At 37.8% G+C, this 15,673-nt stretch overlaps 1 protein-coding gene across 1 annotated transcript in view; it reads left to right on the top strand.

Moving 5' to 3' along the window:
* Window positions 1-15,673, top strand: part of xkr6b (XK, Kell blood group complex subunit-related family, member 6b) — a 67,256-nt gene that overhangs the window by 42,893 nt on the left and 8,690 nt on the right. Inside the window, exon 2 of the mRNA XM_057822259.1 lies at window positions 14,076-14,272. Within this exon, the coding sequence (XP_057678242.1) occupies window positions 14,076-14,272 (197 nt within the window). The remainder of the gene's footprint in view (window positions 1-14,075; window positions 14,273-15,673) is intronic.

Below are 15,673 nucleotides of genomic sequence, written 5' to 3'. Positions count from 1 at the left end.
TACGTTTCTCTCCCTCTCTAGTTTGCCGATAACACGGAAGAGGCACGAGTAGACTCGGAGAAGATAAGCGACTCGTGACAGCGTGATGTAGTGACGCCGGAAGCCGAGAGGAGGAGACGCCGAGGGGGGAGTGGAGTAGGTAAACTAATCAGTCGGCACGCCGTGCAATTTTCTGCCTGTGTGCGCTTCCTCCCTCCCTCCCCCCACCGTCTCGCTCTTCTTGCTATTCCGCTCACAAACGCCGTCGCTTGCCGCCCTGTCTATCGGCCGCTAACGTTTGGCCAACGACACTTTCCGTAAATCGTCTATGAGTTCGCTTGGTTAAAACAATGTGCCAAAATTGAAAAAATGTAATTGAATCAAATGAATCGACTGCTATGCTAGTCGATGAATTATTTAGCGACATTCTGGTACTAAACATAGTCCAAATTGTATTTTATTTTTTGCCCTTATTATAGTAGTAGTAGTAATGTTATTGATATTTGCTGCTCCTCTTGCTATTGTCGCTATTTTTACTATGTAATTACTATGTAATAATTGTGTAATTACTTTTTTTTAATCATGCGATTATTTACATGTATACACACTATGTAAAACATGTAGGAAATTATATTCATTAAAAACAAAATTAATTTTAATTTAATTTATTGGATTTTTAGAATCAGATTTATTTGTAAGAAATTCTATATATGTAAATATATATTTTTTAAATTTTATTTTCTAATTAAAAAAGGGAACAACAGTGTTCTTGTTGATTTTTTTTTTTAATTTAAAATAAAATACTAAAAAATGTAAAAGAAAAAACATTTTTATTCGTTACATTTTTTAAAAAATATATACTTTTTAAATTTAAGAAAATGATAGCAACAGTGTTCTTTTTTTATGGAGTTTTTATTTAAAGTAAAATAAAATACTGAAAAAGTTTTCTCCTTTTTGTCAAAAACAAAAGAATAAAACAGCATGTTAATTTTAAATATATATATATATATACTTTTAAATTAAAAATGCAAACAAAAGTGTTCTTCATTTTGGATTTTGTTTTTTTGTTTAAAGTAAAAATACCAAATATGAAATGTTGTTTAAAAAAAAAAAAAAAAAAAAAAAAATTTAATTGGATTACTTTTATTGGGTTTATGTGAAAATATTTACTTTTTAAATTGAAAAAGGTAACTACAAGTTCTTGTTTTGGGGGATTTTATTTTGATTATTTGAAGTAAAAATACTGAGAATGAAAAAAACCAACACTTATTTTTGTTTAAAAATAAATAAATAAAAATAAAATAAAAAAAACTTTTAATTGGATTTTTAAAATTTGACTTATTTAAAAACTGATATTTTTAGAAATATTTTAAAAAATGGAAACAACAGTGTTTTTTGGCGGTTTTTTTTTTTTCATTTAAAGTAACACGACTGAAAATGAAAAAAAAAACTTTTTGTTTTAAAAAAAGAAAAAAAATCATAGGAATTTATTTATATTGGGTTTATTTAAAATTTCTTTTCTTTTTTTTTAATTAAAAAGGGTAACAACAAAGTTCTTTTTTGGTTTTTTTTTTTTTTTTAATTATTTAAAGTAAAATGGAATACTAAAATGAGGGAAAAAAACAATAATTAAAAAAAAAATTTTAATTGGATTTTAAACATTGGATTTATTTAAAAATTTATACTTTTTAAATTAAAATAAAAATGGTAGCATTTCCAATTCAAACTACTAAAAAATGAAGAACATTTTTAGTATTTGAAAAAAAAATATATTTTATGTAAAGTAAAACAAACTTCAAAATTAGTTTCTGACCAAACCCTCGCAAAATATCTTCACACATGCACTTTTTATTGTTTAGTCAAAACATGAAAAATCCAATTTCACATCGTCTACAATCAAATCAGCATTGGGTAGACTGCGGCTAGCGACTAAAATCCGGCTATGGTGCACTTTCTTCTCTCATTTTTTTTTTGGTCACGCTCTCTTTGAAAAGCAACTGGGTCAAAGCCTTTTCTTCTTAATCCGCCACATAATCTTCCCCTTCCCGGTGTGGTGGAAGAGAACAGGCGCCAAACAGGGAAAGATTTCACTCCTGGCTTTCCTCGACTCTTGGCTCCAAAAGAGCAAAGGAGAGGCTAGCCAGAAGCCAGGGAAGCTAATTGCTCTGGTGTAAGTAAAACACTGTAATAACATGGGTAAAACACTGTAATAACATGGTTATACACTGTAACAACACGACGTCAATTGTGTTGAAAAAAACTGCTTCAAGTGCAGGATATTTTGTCATGCGACAGACGTACGGAGTTTTAGGGCCACTTCGAAGAAAGAAAATGTCTTTTTTTTTTTGTGGCCCTAATAAAGTCATTATGGCTTTTTAAGATTTGACGCTAGCTGTAATCCGGTGATAGTGCTGATCAGAGCCGCGCTGGGTTATTTCACGTGTCGCGTGAAATCCATCATTTAATTAAGCTTGTCCTTCATTTTAATTACTGGCGTGGCTATCGGACTGCGCTGACCCGCTGCCCCTGATGGCTTTTAATGACTGGCGCCCATGATCAATAGTTGCTTTTAGAGGCTTTTTTTGGGGGGGTTGGGTTGTTTGTCATTTCCATTGGCTTCAGTTGAAGCATCACGTGGCGGCTACCTGAGAGCGGTTGCTAATGGTAACAAATGAGCGGCTCGGCGAGAGTGAAGGGAAAACATCGAGCGTTTTGTGAGCTCGCCAGGTGGTATGCAGTGAGGGGATTTGGTTCATGGGATCATCATCAAAACAAATTTTGGATGAATTTGAATGATTAGAGTTACAATATATTTCATTACATACGTTACATTTTTATTAGATTTCATTTCCTTGTATTTTCTTAGCTTATATTATGTACAGTCGGTATTATATTTATTGATTCCATTTTTTTTTTTAATTTAGGGTTATTTTTTAATTTATCTGTAAATCTGTATTTTTGTTTGTTTTTAAATCAACATCAATAATATGATTAGAGTTACAATATATTACATTACATACGTTACATTTTTATTAGATTTCATTTCCTTGTATTTTCTTAGCTTACATTATGTACAGTCTGTATTATATTTATTGATTCCATTTTTTTAATTTAAGGTTATTTTTTAATTTATCTGTAAATATGTATTTTTGTTTGTTTATTTTTAAATCAATATCATTGTATATATATGTGTCTGTGTGGGGGGTTCATGTGTGTGTGTGTGTGTGTATATATATATATATATATATGTATGTACTGTATATATTTACACGGTATGCATGTATACATATACACAGTATGTTTATATGTATACATATACACAATATGTAGATATGTATACATATACATAGTATGTATATATGTGTATACGTACACGATATGTGTTCATATGTATACATGTACACAGTATCTATATAGTGTATGTGTGTACGTATACACAGTATGTGTAGACACAGTATGTATGTATATACGGTATGTGTATAAATACACTGTATGTACATATGTATACATATACACAGTATCTATATACTGTATGTGTATACGTACACGGTATGTATATATGTATATATGTATACATGTACACAGTATGTATATATGTATACATATACACAATATGTTGATATGTATACATAAATATAATATGTATATACTATATGTGGATATACACACAGTATGTACATATGTATAAATATTCACAGTATGTATATATGTTTACACGTACACAGTATATATATGTGTATATACTGTATATATACACAGTATACAGGTATATATAAGTATACATATACACAGTATGTATATACTGTATGTGTGTATATACACACAGTATGTATATACTGTATGTGTATACTGTAAATACACGGTATGTACATATTTATACATATACACAGTATGTATATACTGTATGTGAATATATACACAGTATGTAAATATGTGCATACATACACAGTATCTACGTATGTATACATGTACATATAAACAGTATGTATATCCTGTATGTGCATATATACAATACAGTATGTATACATATACACAGTATGTATATGTGTACATATACACAGTACGTATACTATATATGTATACATTTACACAGTATGTAGATTTGTATACATATACACAGTATGCATATACATGTATATATACACATTATGAAAATACAAGTATATACTGTGTATGTGTATATACAGTATCCTGCCTGTTGTTAGACCTGGGATAGGCTCCAGCAACTCTGCGACCCTCATGAGGATAAGCGGTTCAGAAGATGAATGAATGAATGCATATTCATTATAATAATTTATTTTGATGTTCATTTTTTAACTTTTTTGATGACTATCATTCTGTACATGTTTTATACAGTGTGTGTACTAGTAAATATAATTACATGGGAAAACATTGTAACTAAAAAGTTGTTACATAGTAATTACATAGCAATAATTGTGATAATAGCAGGAGGAGCAACAAATTGAAATTCCTCATTCAACAACATATCAAACAATAATATCACTACTACTACTACTACAACAACAAAGTGTTTTTGCAGTTATTTTCCGGTTCAATTCATGAGCGACTTTGTAGTGTAGTGTAGTGTTATAAATGCTGAGTCGTGTCATGAGCAAACGGGGCGATAACATTTTCGTGCGGACGCGCACGCATCAAACTTCTCCGCTCGCCTCTTTCAGCTCGCATCAAGTCGACTCCCTTCTACGGCTCCATCCATCCGTTCCATCTATCCGTCCGCTCCGGTGTCCTGCAAATGGCCGCGAGGCGGCGGTCACGGATCGTTGTGCCTTCGCGTGTGTATCGGGCTCGGGTATATCGAGTTTGCTCTAATCGTTGCCGTAGGGAGGATAAAGACATATCTGATCTCAGACCAGCGCTACTACTAATCATAAAAAGGCCGCACACTGTGCCACAAAAGCTGAATTCGACTTTAGGGGTCTTAAAGCAGCGTTCCGGTTTAGCGCCTGGTGAGCCGTAGGGTTAGCGTACAGTGGTTTTAGCTAAATTGATATATCTTCATGGAAATGCTATTCAAATGTCTTTCTGCTAACGCTGTAGGGCGGGAGAGACATTGGGATTGTGTAAGTAGCGCTCATGCCAGCAGGGATGCCAGTTGAAGCCCCGGGGCGACAGATGGTGGCGCTTAACGTTAAATGCAAAGCGTTTATTCACGCAGCCTCGGGGCGCAAATGTGTTGAAGGCGGCATTTACATCTTACCTGACTGGAAGATTTGTGGGTGCTGCTGTGAAAGGTTGGCAGTTTGTCATCATCGGGAGATATTGCGATAAGAGAACTAAAATGTTCATTTTAAAAATACAGGTAGTCGTCGGGTTACGAAAGAGTTCCGTTCCTACGCTGGCGACGTAGCCCTATTTTACGCGTAAATCAGAATGAACCCTTTAAGTACCCCAAAACAACAATCCAAAAAGTCCAAAAGTATTGTGTTTTGTTTCATGATGGAGGATTTGTTGGTTTTCATCTGAGGACTTGAGTCCCTGATTGCAGCTATTAGATCGATGAACAATACACTTACTATCAATATAGAAAAAAATAACACGGTCCTTGTGATGTTACTTAATCTTTTTTGTGTTTTTTTTTCCTGCATCTAGCAGCAGTGCGGCGACGTCAACCGTCAACAACAATGCCGACCTACTTGTTAACTAATTTTACAAATTGTATACGTATTTACGAAAACATCAAGAAGGGTTTTAATATCAAATTATTCTAACTCATATTAACGTTTATCTTTTAAGAACTACAAGTCTTTCTATCCGCGGATCCCTGTCAGTCCACGACGGCATATATCGGTATCGGATTTTTGGAGTTTGAAGGAAGCCTTATTGCCGGAATCTTGCTAGCCGAACTGCCGAAACCACACTAGCGCAATTCCAACGACCCGAACCGGCGGAAGCCAACAACCCAGCCAAAAGGCCAAACTCTGCGGCTTCACCTTCGTCTTTACCCCTTGTACTGACTCCATTTTAAAAGCTGGAAAAACGCTTCGAAACACAACAGTTGACAATTTATTTGGGTCAACACCGGCAAAACAGCAAAGAGACCCAAGTGAAGAGAGAGAGATCCAGGGTCACCATATCACCAGTCGACAAAAGATTCCCGAGAAAATTGACAACGATTAGTTAAACATTCAGTCTTTCAAAGACTGGTGAGGTGGGCTGTGGTCCGGAAGAAGGGTGTGTTTGGGCGTTGTTTGGGATTATTCTCTGTGTGGATTGGGCAGGAGGGTTTCGAGCTTTATGGTTGTCAGGGCAACAAGAGTGGAGTATTTTGCCACCTCAGTGTGGGTTGCTCGTTATCAGATGTTCCTTGTGGCAAGACAAGATGTCCCGCCATTTATTCTGGACTGTCCAGAAGAGCTAATATGGGTGGGATTTGGTGGCGCAGACGTGGGCTTGTAGATGTCTTGCTTATCACCTGCATGTCAGCGTCAATCTTGCTCAGTCAGCTGCATGACGCGCGCGTTGGGCTTCCGTGGTCAGAAGGCATCCTGTATCTGTTTTGCCTTATCTGCCCGTTGTCTTGGTGCTGCAAATTCTTATCATTTGAAGTCCAACTGTTCATAATATCAAATATTAGGGTTGTTCCGATCATGTTTTTTTGCTCCCGATCCGATCCCGATCGTTTTAGTTTGAGTATCTGCCGATCCCGATATTTCCCGATCCGATTGCTTTTTTTTTTTTTGCTCCAGATTCAATTCCAATCATTCCCGATAATTTTTCCCGATCATATACATTTTGGCAATACATTAAGAAAAAAATGAATAAAACTCGGACAAATATATACATTCAACATATGGTACATAGATACTGTATTTGTTTATTATGACATTAAATCCTCAAGATGGAATTTACATTATTAACATTCTTTCTTTGAGAGGGATCCACGGATAGAAAGACTTGTAATTCTTAAAGGATAAATGTGACTTTGTATATTGTGACTAAATATTGCCATCTAGTGTATTTGTTGAGCTTTCAGTAAATGATACTGTAGCCATTTAACTTCTGCCCAAATGCATGATGGGAAGTGCAACCATGACTGTGCATAGTGACACCAATTGATATATCTTCTCTGCGTTGGGAAGTAACATAGGGTGTTAAGGAAAAGATCAACCACTACCGTTCTTCCCCACATTGCTTCCCACGATATTTCTAATTGTTGAGAGAGGGATTTTAAGGCTTTAGCCAATTAAAAAGAGGCTCCAATGACTGCCAAAATTCGCTCTACTCATTTTACGTTGTCTGTTAGCTCTATATATAGGTAAAACGGCGCCATTATAGATTGAACGCGACAATGCGCGAGTGGGTCGTGCAGCGCATGCGTTAATTGCATTAAATATTTTAACGTGACTAATTTTTAAAAAATTAATTACCGCCGTTTACGCGATAAATTTGATAGCCCTACTTTAAGCCAAAGCTAAAGACTGGATGAATGTAAGACATTTTGTCTGTAACGTTAAATACAATTAGAAAACGATTTAATTTAAAAAATATATATACATTAAAAAAAGGCATGTCCGATATATTTTTGCCGATTCCGATACTTTGAAAATGACGTGATCGGGACATCTTTACCAAATATCATAGAATAATACAAACAGTAAAGCAGTCAATAAGAGTAAAGATACTATTCCCTTCAAGTTGGGCAATATCGCGATATTGGTTATCGGTTGAAAAGTCATTATCGGTGAACTCTAAAAACTCTTATATTAAGATTATATGATCAATGTCAAAGCATCATTGACGGCGCCAGAGATCCAATCCATTTGAAGTGGGAGGCCCGGCCTCCAATGAACGAACACTCATAGAATTCGTGTAAAGAGCAGCTCGGCTGTCCGCCCGCAGACATCTCGCGTCTGCGGAGGTGTAGCGATGATGACGCCGATGATGGTTGTCGGTGTCTCGACAGCAGACGGTTGAGCCACACACACAAACACACGCACACAGACTAGCGGCTTAACGAGCCGAGAGCAAACGGCTACAATCGCGCCGCAAATAATTCATGAGGCGCTCTACGGAAGAGCGGCGAGACAAGCGGGAGGGACGGCGTCAAGGGGGCGCCGTAGCGGGAAATTCCCTCTTTTCCCAAAAGCTGACAAGTGAGCACGTTCGCAGGGAGACGTTTGTTTTGGAAAAAGACGCAGCGGGAGTGTGATGGAGTGAGTCGAGATTTGTCTGGCAGGCGCGAAAGCGTTTCGCCGCCTCGCAATTTTTCGGGACGACCGTTTTTTTTTTAATACATTTTTAAGTGTTGCCCCCATGCCTGTACTAGAAATAAGCGAGTTATGACTTCATTTTAATGTCAATGCATTGACTTTGATGGGACGTCGCCTCTACCAACATGGCCGCCCTGGGGGTATTTTAATCATGGAAATAAAGGTCTTTTTATGCGTCTGCAGTCAATTGAAATGAGTTTTTGAAGTTTTTTTTGGCAGAACGAACGTTCATTCACTGCCAACTCAAATGGAATGGACGTCTAGCACTGTCAGACAAAGAGTTAAACAGTGACTGATCAAGTCATGATAGCAATTTTACATTTAAGAGAGTATGTAGACATTTGGTATTAGAAGAAAATAAATAGTAATTATATTGTATAAAATATGGTATCGGTACGGTATCAGCCGATACCACACCGTATAATGGGTCTCAGGAGCCAAAAAAATGGTGCAACGCTAGCATTTTACAATGCGGTCAACATCTGCTGTTTACCAATTGATGTCATAGCCTGTAACTGCAACTAGATGGCAGCAAAGTAAATCAGCAAATCAGTTGAAAAATGTAGCTCCTCCCCTCATTTAGTTTTTTCTAGAGCTGTCAAACGATTAAAATTTCCTAATCGAGTTAATCACAGCTTAAAAATTAATTGATCGTAATTAATCGCAATTCAAACCATCTCTAAAATATGCCAAATTTTTCTGTAAATTATTGTTGGAATGAAAAAATAAGACACAAGACGGATATATACATTCAACATACTGTACATAAGTACTGTATTTGTTTATTATAACAATAAATCAACAAGATGGCATTAACATTAACATTCTGTTAAAGCAATCCATGGATAGAAAGACTTGTAGTTCTTAAAAGATAAATGTTAATACAAGTTATAGAAATTTTATATTAAAACCCCTCTTAATGTTTTTGTTTTAATAAAATTTGTAAAATTTTCAATCAAAAAATAAACTAGTAGCTCGCTATTGTTGATGTCAATAATTACACAATGCTCATGGTGCTGAAACCCATAAAATCAGCCACACCCAAGTACCAGCAGAGGGCGGCAAAACACCAAAAAAACACATGTAACAATTCAATTCAATTCAATCATTCCGTGGCTGAACTTCACCGTGTACAGACGCACTCTCTGAGCTCCTGAAGCTATTGTACAGTTTTGTGGCCATCTGATGTATGTACCATGTCTGAATGTGCGTCTTTAGTTGTATGGGTGACGGGAAGCTGATAAGCATATGCTTCTTCCCGTCCGCCTATGTCTTCTTCTTCAGTTGCTTCGGGCAAATCATATCACATTTTGTATGTGTCAATGATTGTCAATGATACCGATGATGATGACAATAAAATTATTCAAAAAAAAAAACAAAAAAACAAGTGGACATGACACTGTGCTGTCATTTTAATCTGTTTGAGTGGGGGATATGCGTTAAATGCGTCAAATATTTTAACGCGATTAATTAAATAAATTAATTACCGCCCGTTAACGCGATAATTTTGACAGCCCTAGTTTTTTTGTCAATTTTTTCACTTGAATTCTGGTGAAGCAGTGGCGCGGTAAAGGGGGTGCTGCAGCTATTTTCTGTTTTTTTATTAGTCTCATTTTAACGCTTTCACTGCCATTGACGTCGTTACCAGCGTTGTTAATAACGGAGTTAGAATATAACGGCGTTACTAATGCCGTTATTTTTTTCAGTAGTGAGTAATCTAATTAATTACTTTTCTCATCTTGGCAACGCCGTTATCGTTACTGAGGCGGGAAAGGCGTGCGTTACTATGCGTTGTTATATTGGTTGAATGACATAAGAAAAGTCTGAGAGAGACGGACTCACGGAGACGAGAAAGCAGAGCAGGAGTGGTGAGGAGGGAAGGGAGTTGTGACGCCGTTGCTAACGCGATGCTACTATGCTAGGTGGCTCCAATAATACCTGACTGTAGCCGATAGCCTACAAACTACGCCCACATGATGCTACAGTAGATATCACATATATATAGAACTAGATGCAAATGACAGACACGGCGGCATTAGCAATATGTATAAAGAACTAGATGCGTTAATAAACAGCCGCCATCTTAAAGCAGTAGACTTCTCAGGAAGGTTCTGTTGTAGAGAACCTTCCAAACCTTACAAAAGCGAACCTAAGTAACTTTTTATCTAAAATGCTCCTAAATCGGCAAAACTTAACTTAAATCTATCTATAAATGATGAAACAGTTTTGAAACTTACACATGTCGAATAGACAGAAGGGAACTAATGCAATAATGCAGGCATGTCCAAAGTCCGGCCCGGGGGCCAAATGCGGCCCTTGGTCAAATTTCATCCGGCCCCCAGCCTCTGTCCTAAAATCAATAATGTCTGGCCCGCACACAGACTTAATAAATCGGTCAGAAGTACTGCTACCAGCATATGAAGTAACTTACACACTAAATGCTGCTTCTCAATTTACCCACTAAAAGGCAGCAGCACTCTAAGCAACATTACCCCATGTGACTCTTTACTCCCAATTTTCTAAAATGGCGACAATCAACAAAAAAAAATGTTGACTGCGACGGCCGACGCTTCAAGGATAGGTGGAAATTGGACTATTTCTTCACTAAAATATGCAACAACTGTGTCTGCCTCATTTGGAAAGAGACAGTCACTGTTTTTCATTCATTCATTCATTCATTTTCAATGCCGCTTTTTGAGTTCAATTTGAGGCGATATTACCAAACAAGACACACTGACATGACATGACAAGATTACAAGGAAGATACATAGCGAGAAATTTAAGCAACTTGAAGCTAGTTTAATTTTACAGCAGCAGTATTTCACAAGAGCCCGAGAGTCGAAAAAGAATGCCACAAAGGCTAGTTGCGAGATTGTTGAAATTATTAATCAAAAATAATAAAAAAGCAAATGTGACACAAGGAATGGCTTGCTAAAATTTGCTTAAGTATATTGTTCTAAGTAAAGAACGTCAGCCAAGGTCGGCCCCCCATATTTTTACCACACCAAATCTGGCCCCATTTGCAAAAAGTTTGGACACCCCTGCAATAACGGGAGCAATTTTAACAACTTTAACGGTTGATTCCCAACATTAAATGACTTCCAAATATAGCAAAGGTAACTATCAAGTTATCGCAATATCCGCAATACCCCTGTGTTTAGTTATGTTTAAGGTAAAGAATTGGGCTAGGGCCAATTGTCCCAAAAACCCTTTAAACTTCACCTTGTGTGACCTGTTTTTTTTTTTTTTTTTTTTTTTTTTTTTTGAGGAAAAAAAACCATGAAAATTATCACCAGTTACTTTGCCAAGTAACTAATTACTAATTTAACTAGGGGCAGGCATCGAATGATTGCTTCCAGCCTGAATGCTGCCACCTCTCTCAGTCAAAATGAATTGGACATCTAGTGCCGTCAATGGCAGTAATGAGATAATCATGTAATACTAGATAATGCAATGGCGTACCGCAAGCAACACGTCACTTCCGCTCATTAATATTCATGACATTAGCTACTGTTGCTAAGTAGGGACAAGCCACCGTTCGTCCCTAATAGGAAATGAATGGAAATCGTGTATGAAGGAGATGTTTACAGAGCTAAACCTACTAATTCTCTCCGAAAATGATGTGCCTGGTGGCAAATTCACTGGCAAAGATGTGGAAGAACATACAAATGTTCAGTTAAAGAGTTGGCTTGAGTGTCGAAGGCTGAAAAAGACGAAAAAACGAGCCGACCTAAGCATAGCCTTAGCTTTTTTTATCGACGCAACTGACGATGACATTCTCCTGTTTCAACAAACTATCCTTTACCATCAGCCCTGTCTTTCTTATATATCCTCTGGTTGTCCTACGACTCTTACCGTTCTTCGGGGTAATTTAGTTAGCTTTGTGTAGCGATCGCAAATGCTACTCAGTGACAGCCAACGAACACTTTTAATTTTTTCATTGATGACAAATCTTAATTCTATAATTTATTTACACTTTCCCCTTCCTAAAGTTGTTTTTTACAACAGAAAAGGTAACAGTGGCAGTCAGATACCATTTTAATTCTTTTCAGGTCATTCATTGTCAGACAGAAGCAGCACGGCACAACATCGCGCCAAAAAATAAGTTAAAAATATCAAAATGGCTTACCTTTTTGTCCTCTGAAAGACCATGCCAACCCAACAAAATGTTTACTGCATATGAAATGTGAATGGATTCACCGAGCTGGTGTTAAAGGCCGCGCAAGTTGATTCGGTCTTCACATTTTTTCCTCCCGAGTTTTTGGTTTCCGGAAACGTATGAAGAAAACATCCTTCATGTGTCGTAATGTCTAGAGTCGTTTCTACAAGTTCCAAAAAAAGCAATGCGTGATCGGCATATTCGTTTTTGAAAGGTTACCGGAGAAAAGTGGCCCAAATTACACTGTTTCTATGCGAGGGCAGGTCTAAAATGTCCCACTGCAGCTCTACTTCCGCTTTACGATGCAACGTCACGGTCTAAAAATAGTATGCGTGCGGTACGCCATTGCAATTTCTGAAGAAATTACTATGGGGGTTTGCTGATTTGGGGACATTTCCGGGACACTTTCTGTTGATTTGAGGACATTTCGGGGACACGTCCAGTTGATAATAGGTCACTTGCTGTTGATTAGGGGACATTTCTGGGACATGTCCTTGTGATATCAGGTCAATGCAATGTAAATGCCATTGAAAATGAATGGGAAATTTGGACGTTCATGGCCGTCAATGGCATTGACTTACCTATGCGTCAATGGAATCCAAGTACATTGGTATCAACAGAATCGACACACATGGCGGTCAATGGCATGGACGTGCATAGCCGTCGTTGGCATCTGTGTAGATTGGCGTCAATGCATTGTAAATGCCATTGGAAATTAATGGGAAATTTGGACGTACATGGCCGTCAATGGGATCGACTTACATATGCGTCAATGGAATCCAAGTACATTGGCATGAATAGAAACAACATACATGGCCGTTATGAGCCTCAATGCAATGTAAATGCCATTGGAAATGAATGGAAAATTTAGACATACATGGCTGTCATTGGCATCCCATTAAAAATAATTTGGACAGTTTTTGGTCAATTTTGGGAGAACCGTAAAAAAAATTTTTCAAATTCTGTATACAACATTTAGGCCCCTGACCGTTCCGGAATTTTTGATGTCCAAATAATGTGATTTGGTCAAAAATGTTTGGACTTAATAATTTTTTTTTTCACAAAGCCCACATTTGCGGGCAAACGGAAAAAATTTTTGGGTGGTGTGAAAAATTCCCTTCGTCGCGCAAAAATTTCGGTCGTTTCGATATTTGAACGGTGCCGATCGGCAGGCCGAAAAAACGCGAAAAATAAGATGATGAAAGAAATAAAGTTCCAGAATTTTATTATCTGGGCAAAACCCCATATAATTACAAGGTATGACTTAAATGTCATAATATTATTCCTATTTTTTTCTTTTTTCTTTTTCTTGGCCCTGATACTCCGTCGAACGTCTTTATACTGTCGCAGAAGGAAATATTCCGAATATTAAGCAGTTTAATGAAGAAAAACGCTTGATGTTGTGTTATTACAGTTATTACTGTTATTACAGCGTTATTACAGTGTCGCCGTCAATTTAGAGCACTTTGCAGCCGACGCTCATCTTCAGGGCCTACAGAAGATACTGAGGCTAATGGAAGTTAGTGCGTGAAGACAATGTAAGGTCTCTGCGGCATGTCATTACAGACAATACTTGGTTGGTAGGGGGGTTGACTGATTCCATCTGACATTTACCAGCCTCGCTGAAAATGTCAGAGAATACCAGCTTTTTACTCATGTATACTTCTCACATCCCGGAGCTACAGTACGCTTTCATGTGTCGGCAGGTATATCCGCACCATGTACTTGGGTGTCCAAAGCCACCGCCAGAAGGAGAACCAGCGTCGCTTCTACTGGGCCATGATGTACGAGTACGCCGACGTCAACATGCTGCGACTGCTGGAGACTTTTCTGGAGAGCGCCCCCCAGCTGGTGCTGCAGCTATGCATCATGATCCAGAGCAACAAGGCTGAGTGGCAGCAGTGTAAGTAAGATCTGCTGATGCTGACACTCAACAGAAACGGAAAATGGTTCAAACCGAGTGATTAGGCAATCATGACGGTGACTAGTTCTTCCTGTACTGGCAGTCAAGCATCCTGACTACTGAGCTACTAATGACAGGTTGGAGCAAGTGCTGTATGTTGTACAAGGTTTGGAGAACCTTTGTCCCTGAGAACTTACAAGAGCGTAATGACAGCCAAAGCTAGGCTATTATCTCAGCGGTCAGCACGCTCGACTGCCACGGTGATCGCGCCATCACCACCATCAGATTGTTTACGCATACATTCATTTTTACAGTCGTTTGCTGTAAAACAACAGTTAAAATGTCGTTCTTTTTACAGTAGGTTGTTGTTCATTTGACAGTGAACATTTTTGCAGTTTTCCCTTTTTTAAAAAATATTAATTCTGGCATTTACAGGTGCCAGAAGAAGTTTACGAAACATCAAAATGACTGAAATCATGATGTTTTTCATCAAGAAAATGTATTTGATACTCATTCCATCCAAAATAATTCTGTTAAAAAAAAAATTCAGCAATTCTGGTTGTGATATCACAACTAGAACCGACAAAGTGCCTCGCTTTCTAGTACTGTACTAGCACATGTAAGAAATACTTGACAAATGACAGCACGGTCACATGGCAACAGAATAGGAAACCCATGCTTAGCATGCTAGCAAAAATCTGCAGATCATTTTAGTTGTGACTTTTTTAATGGACTGGGCCAAGGTAGGTGAAAAATTACAATTCTAGGGACTAGGTCAGATCAAAAATATGGTTCGACATCATTTTAAAGTCACCAAGGCTAGTCCTGCGGTCTGAACCTAGCCTTAGAGAGGCCGGACTAAGGACCCGATTGAAGGAAGCAGGGACCAGTGGATGAAACTTAAAGGTGCTATGAAATGCTACGGTAAGGCTAGGTTCAGACCGTAAGTCTTTAATGCACGAATCCGATTTTTAGTGTGTTTTTCCGACTCGAGTGCGGCATTAACTTGATGGTCTGAAAGTGACAAATTGCATAGAAGTGGACCATTTCAAATCAGATCTAGGTCACTTTCCTATGTGGTTTAAATCCGATCTGGGCCACATTTGTCCAGAATGTGGCTGCGGTCTGAACTGTCAAGTCTCCCAAATCAGAATTCATGCAGCAATTACGTCAGAAAAGAGCGAGACAGACAGGGCACTACGGTAGCGATGCATCTGTGCATTAGCGTTAGCTCCTACTTCGGACACGGCTTTTGGTGAAGGAACGGGCTTGACAACAGTCATAAAAAATAAAATGGCATGAGGATAAGCCTGACAATGCTCGGTTTTTGTGTCTGCTCCAAATAGGCAATACTTCAAGATTGCTTACACTGCCGGGAATCGGAGCAAACTGTCCCCGTAT

The sequence above is a fragment of the Corythoichthys intestinalis genome, chromosome 19 (genome assembly GCF_030265065.1).
Source record: "Corythoichthys intestinalis isolate RoL2023-P3 chromosome 19, ASM3026506v1, whole genome shotgun sequence".
NCBI classification, from domain to species: Eukaryota; Metazoa; Chordata; class Actinopteri; order Syngnathiformes; family Syngnathidae; genus Corythoichthys; species Corythoichthys intestinalis.
Note: the sequence above shows the minus strand (reverse complement) of the source record. Positions and strands in the feature narration are given on the sequence as shown.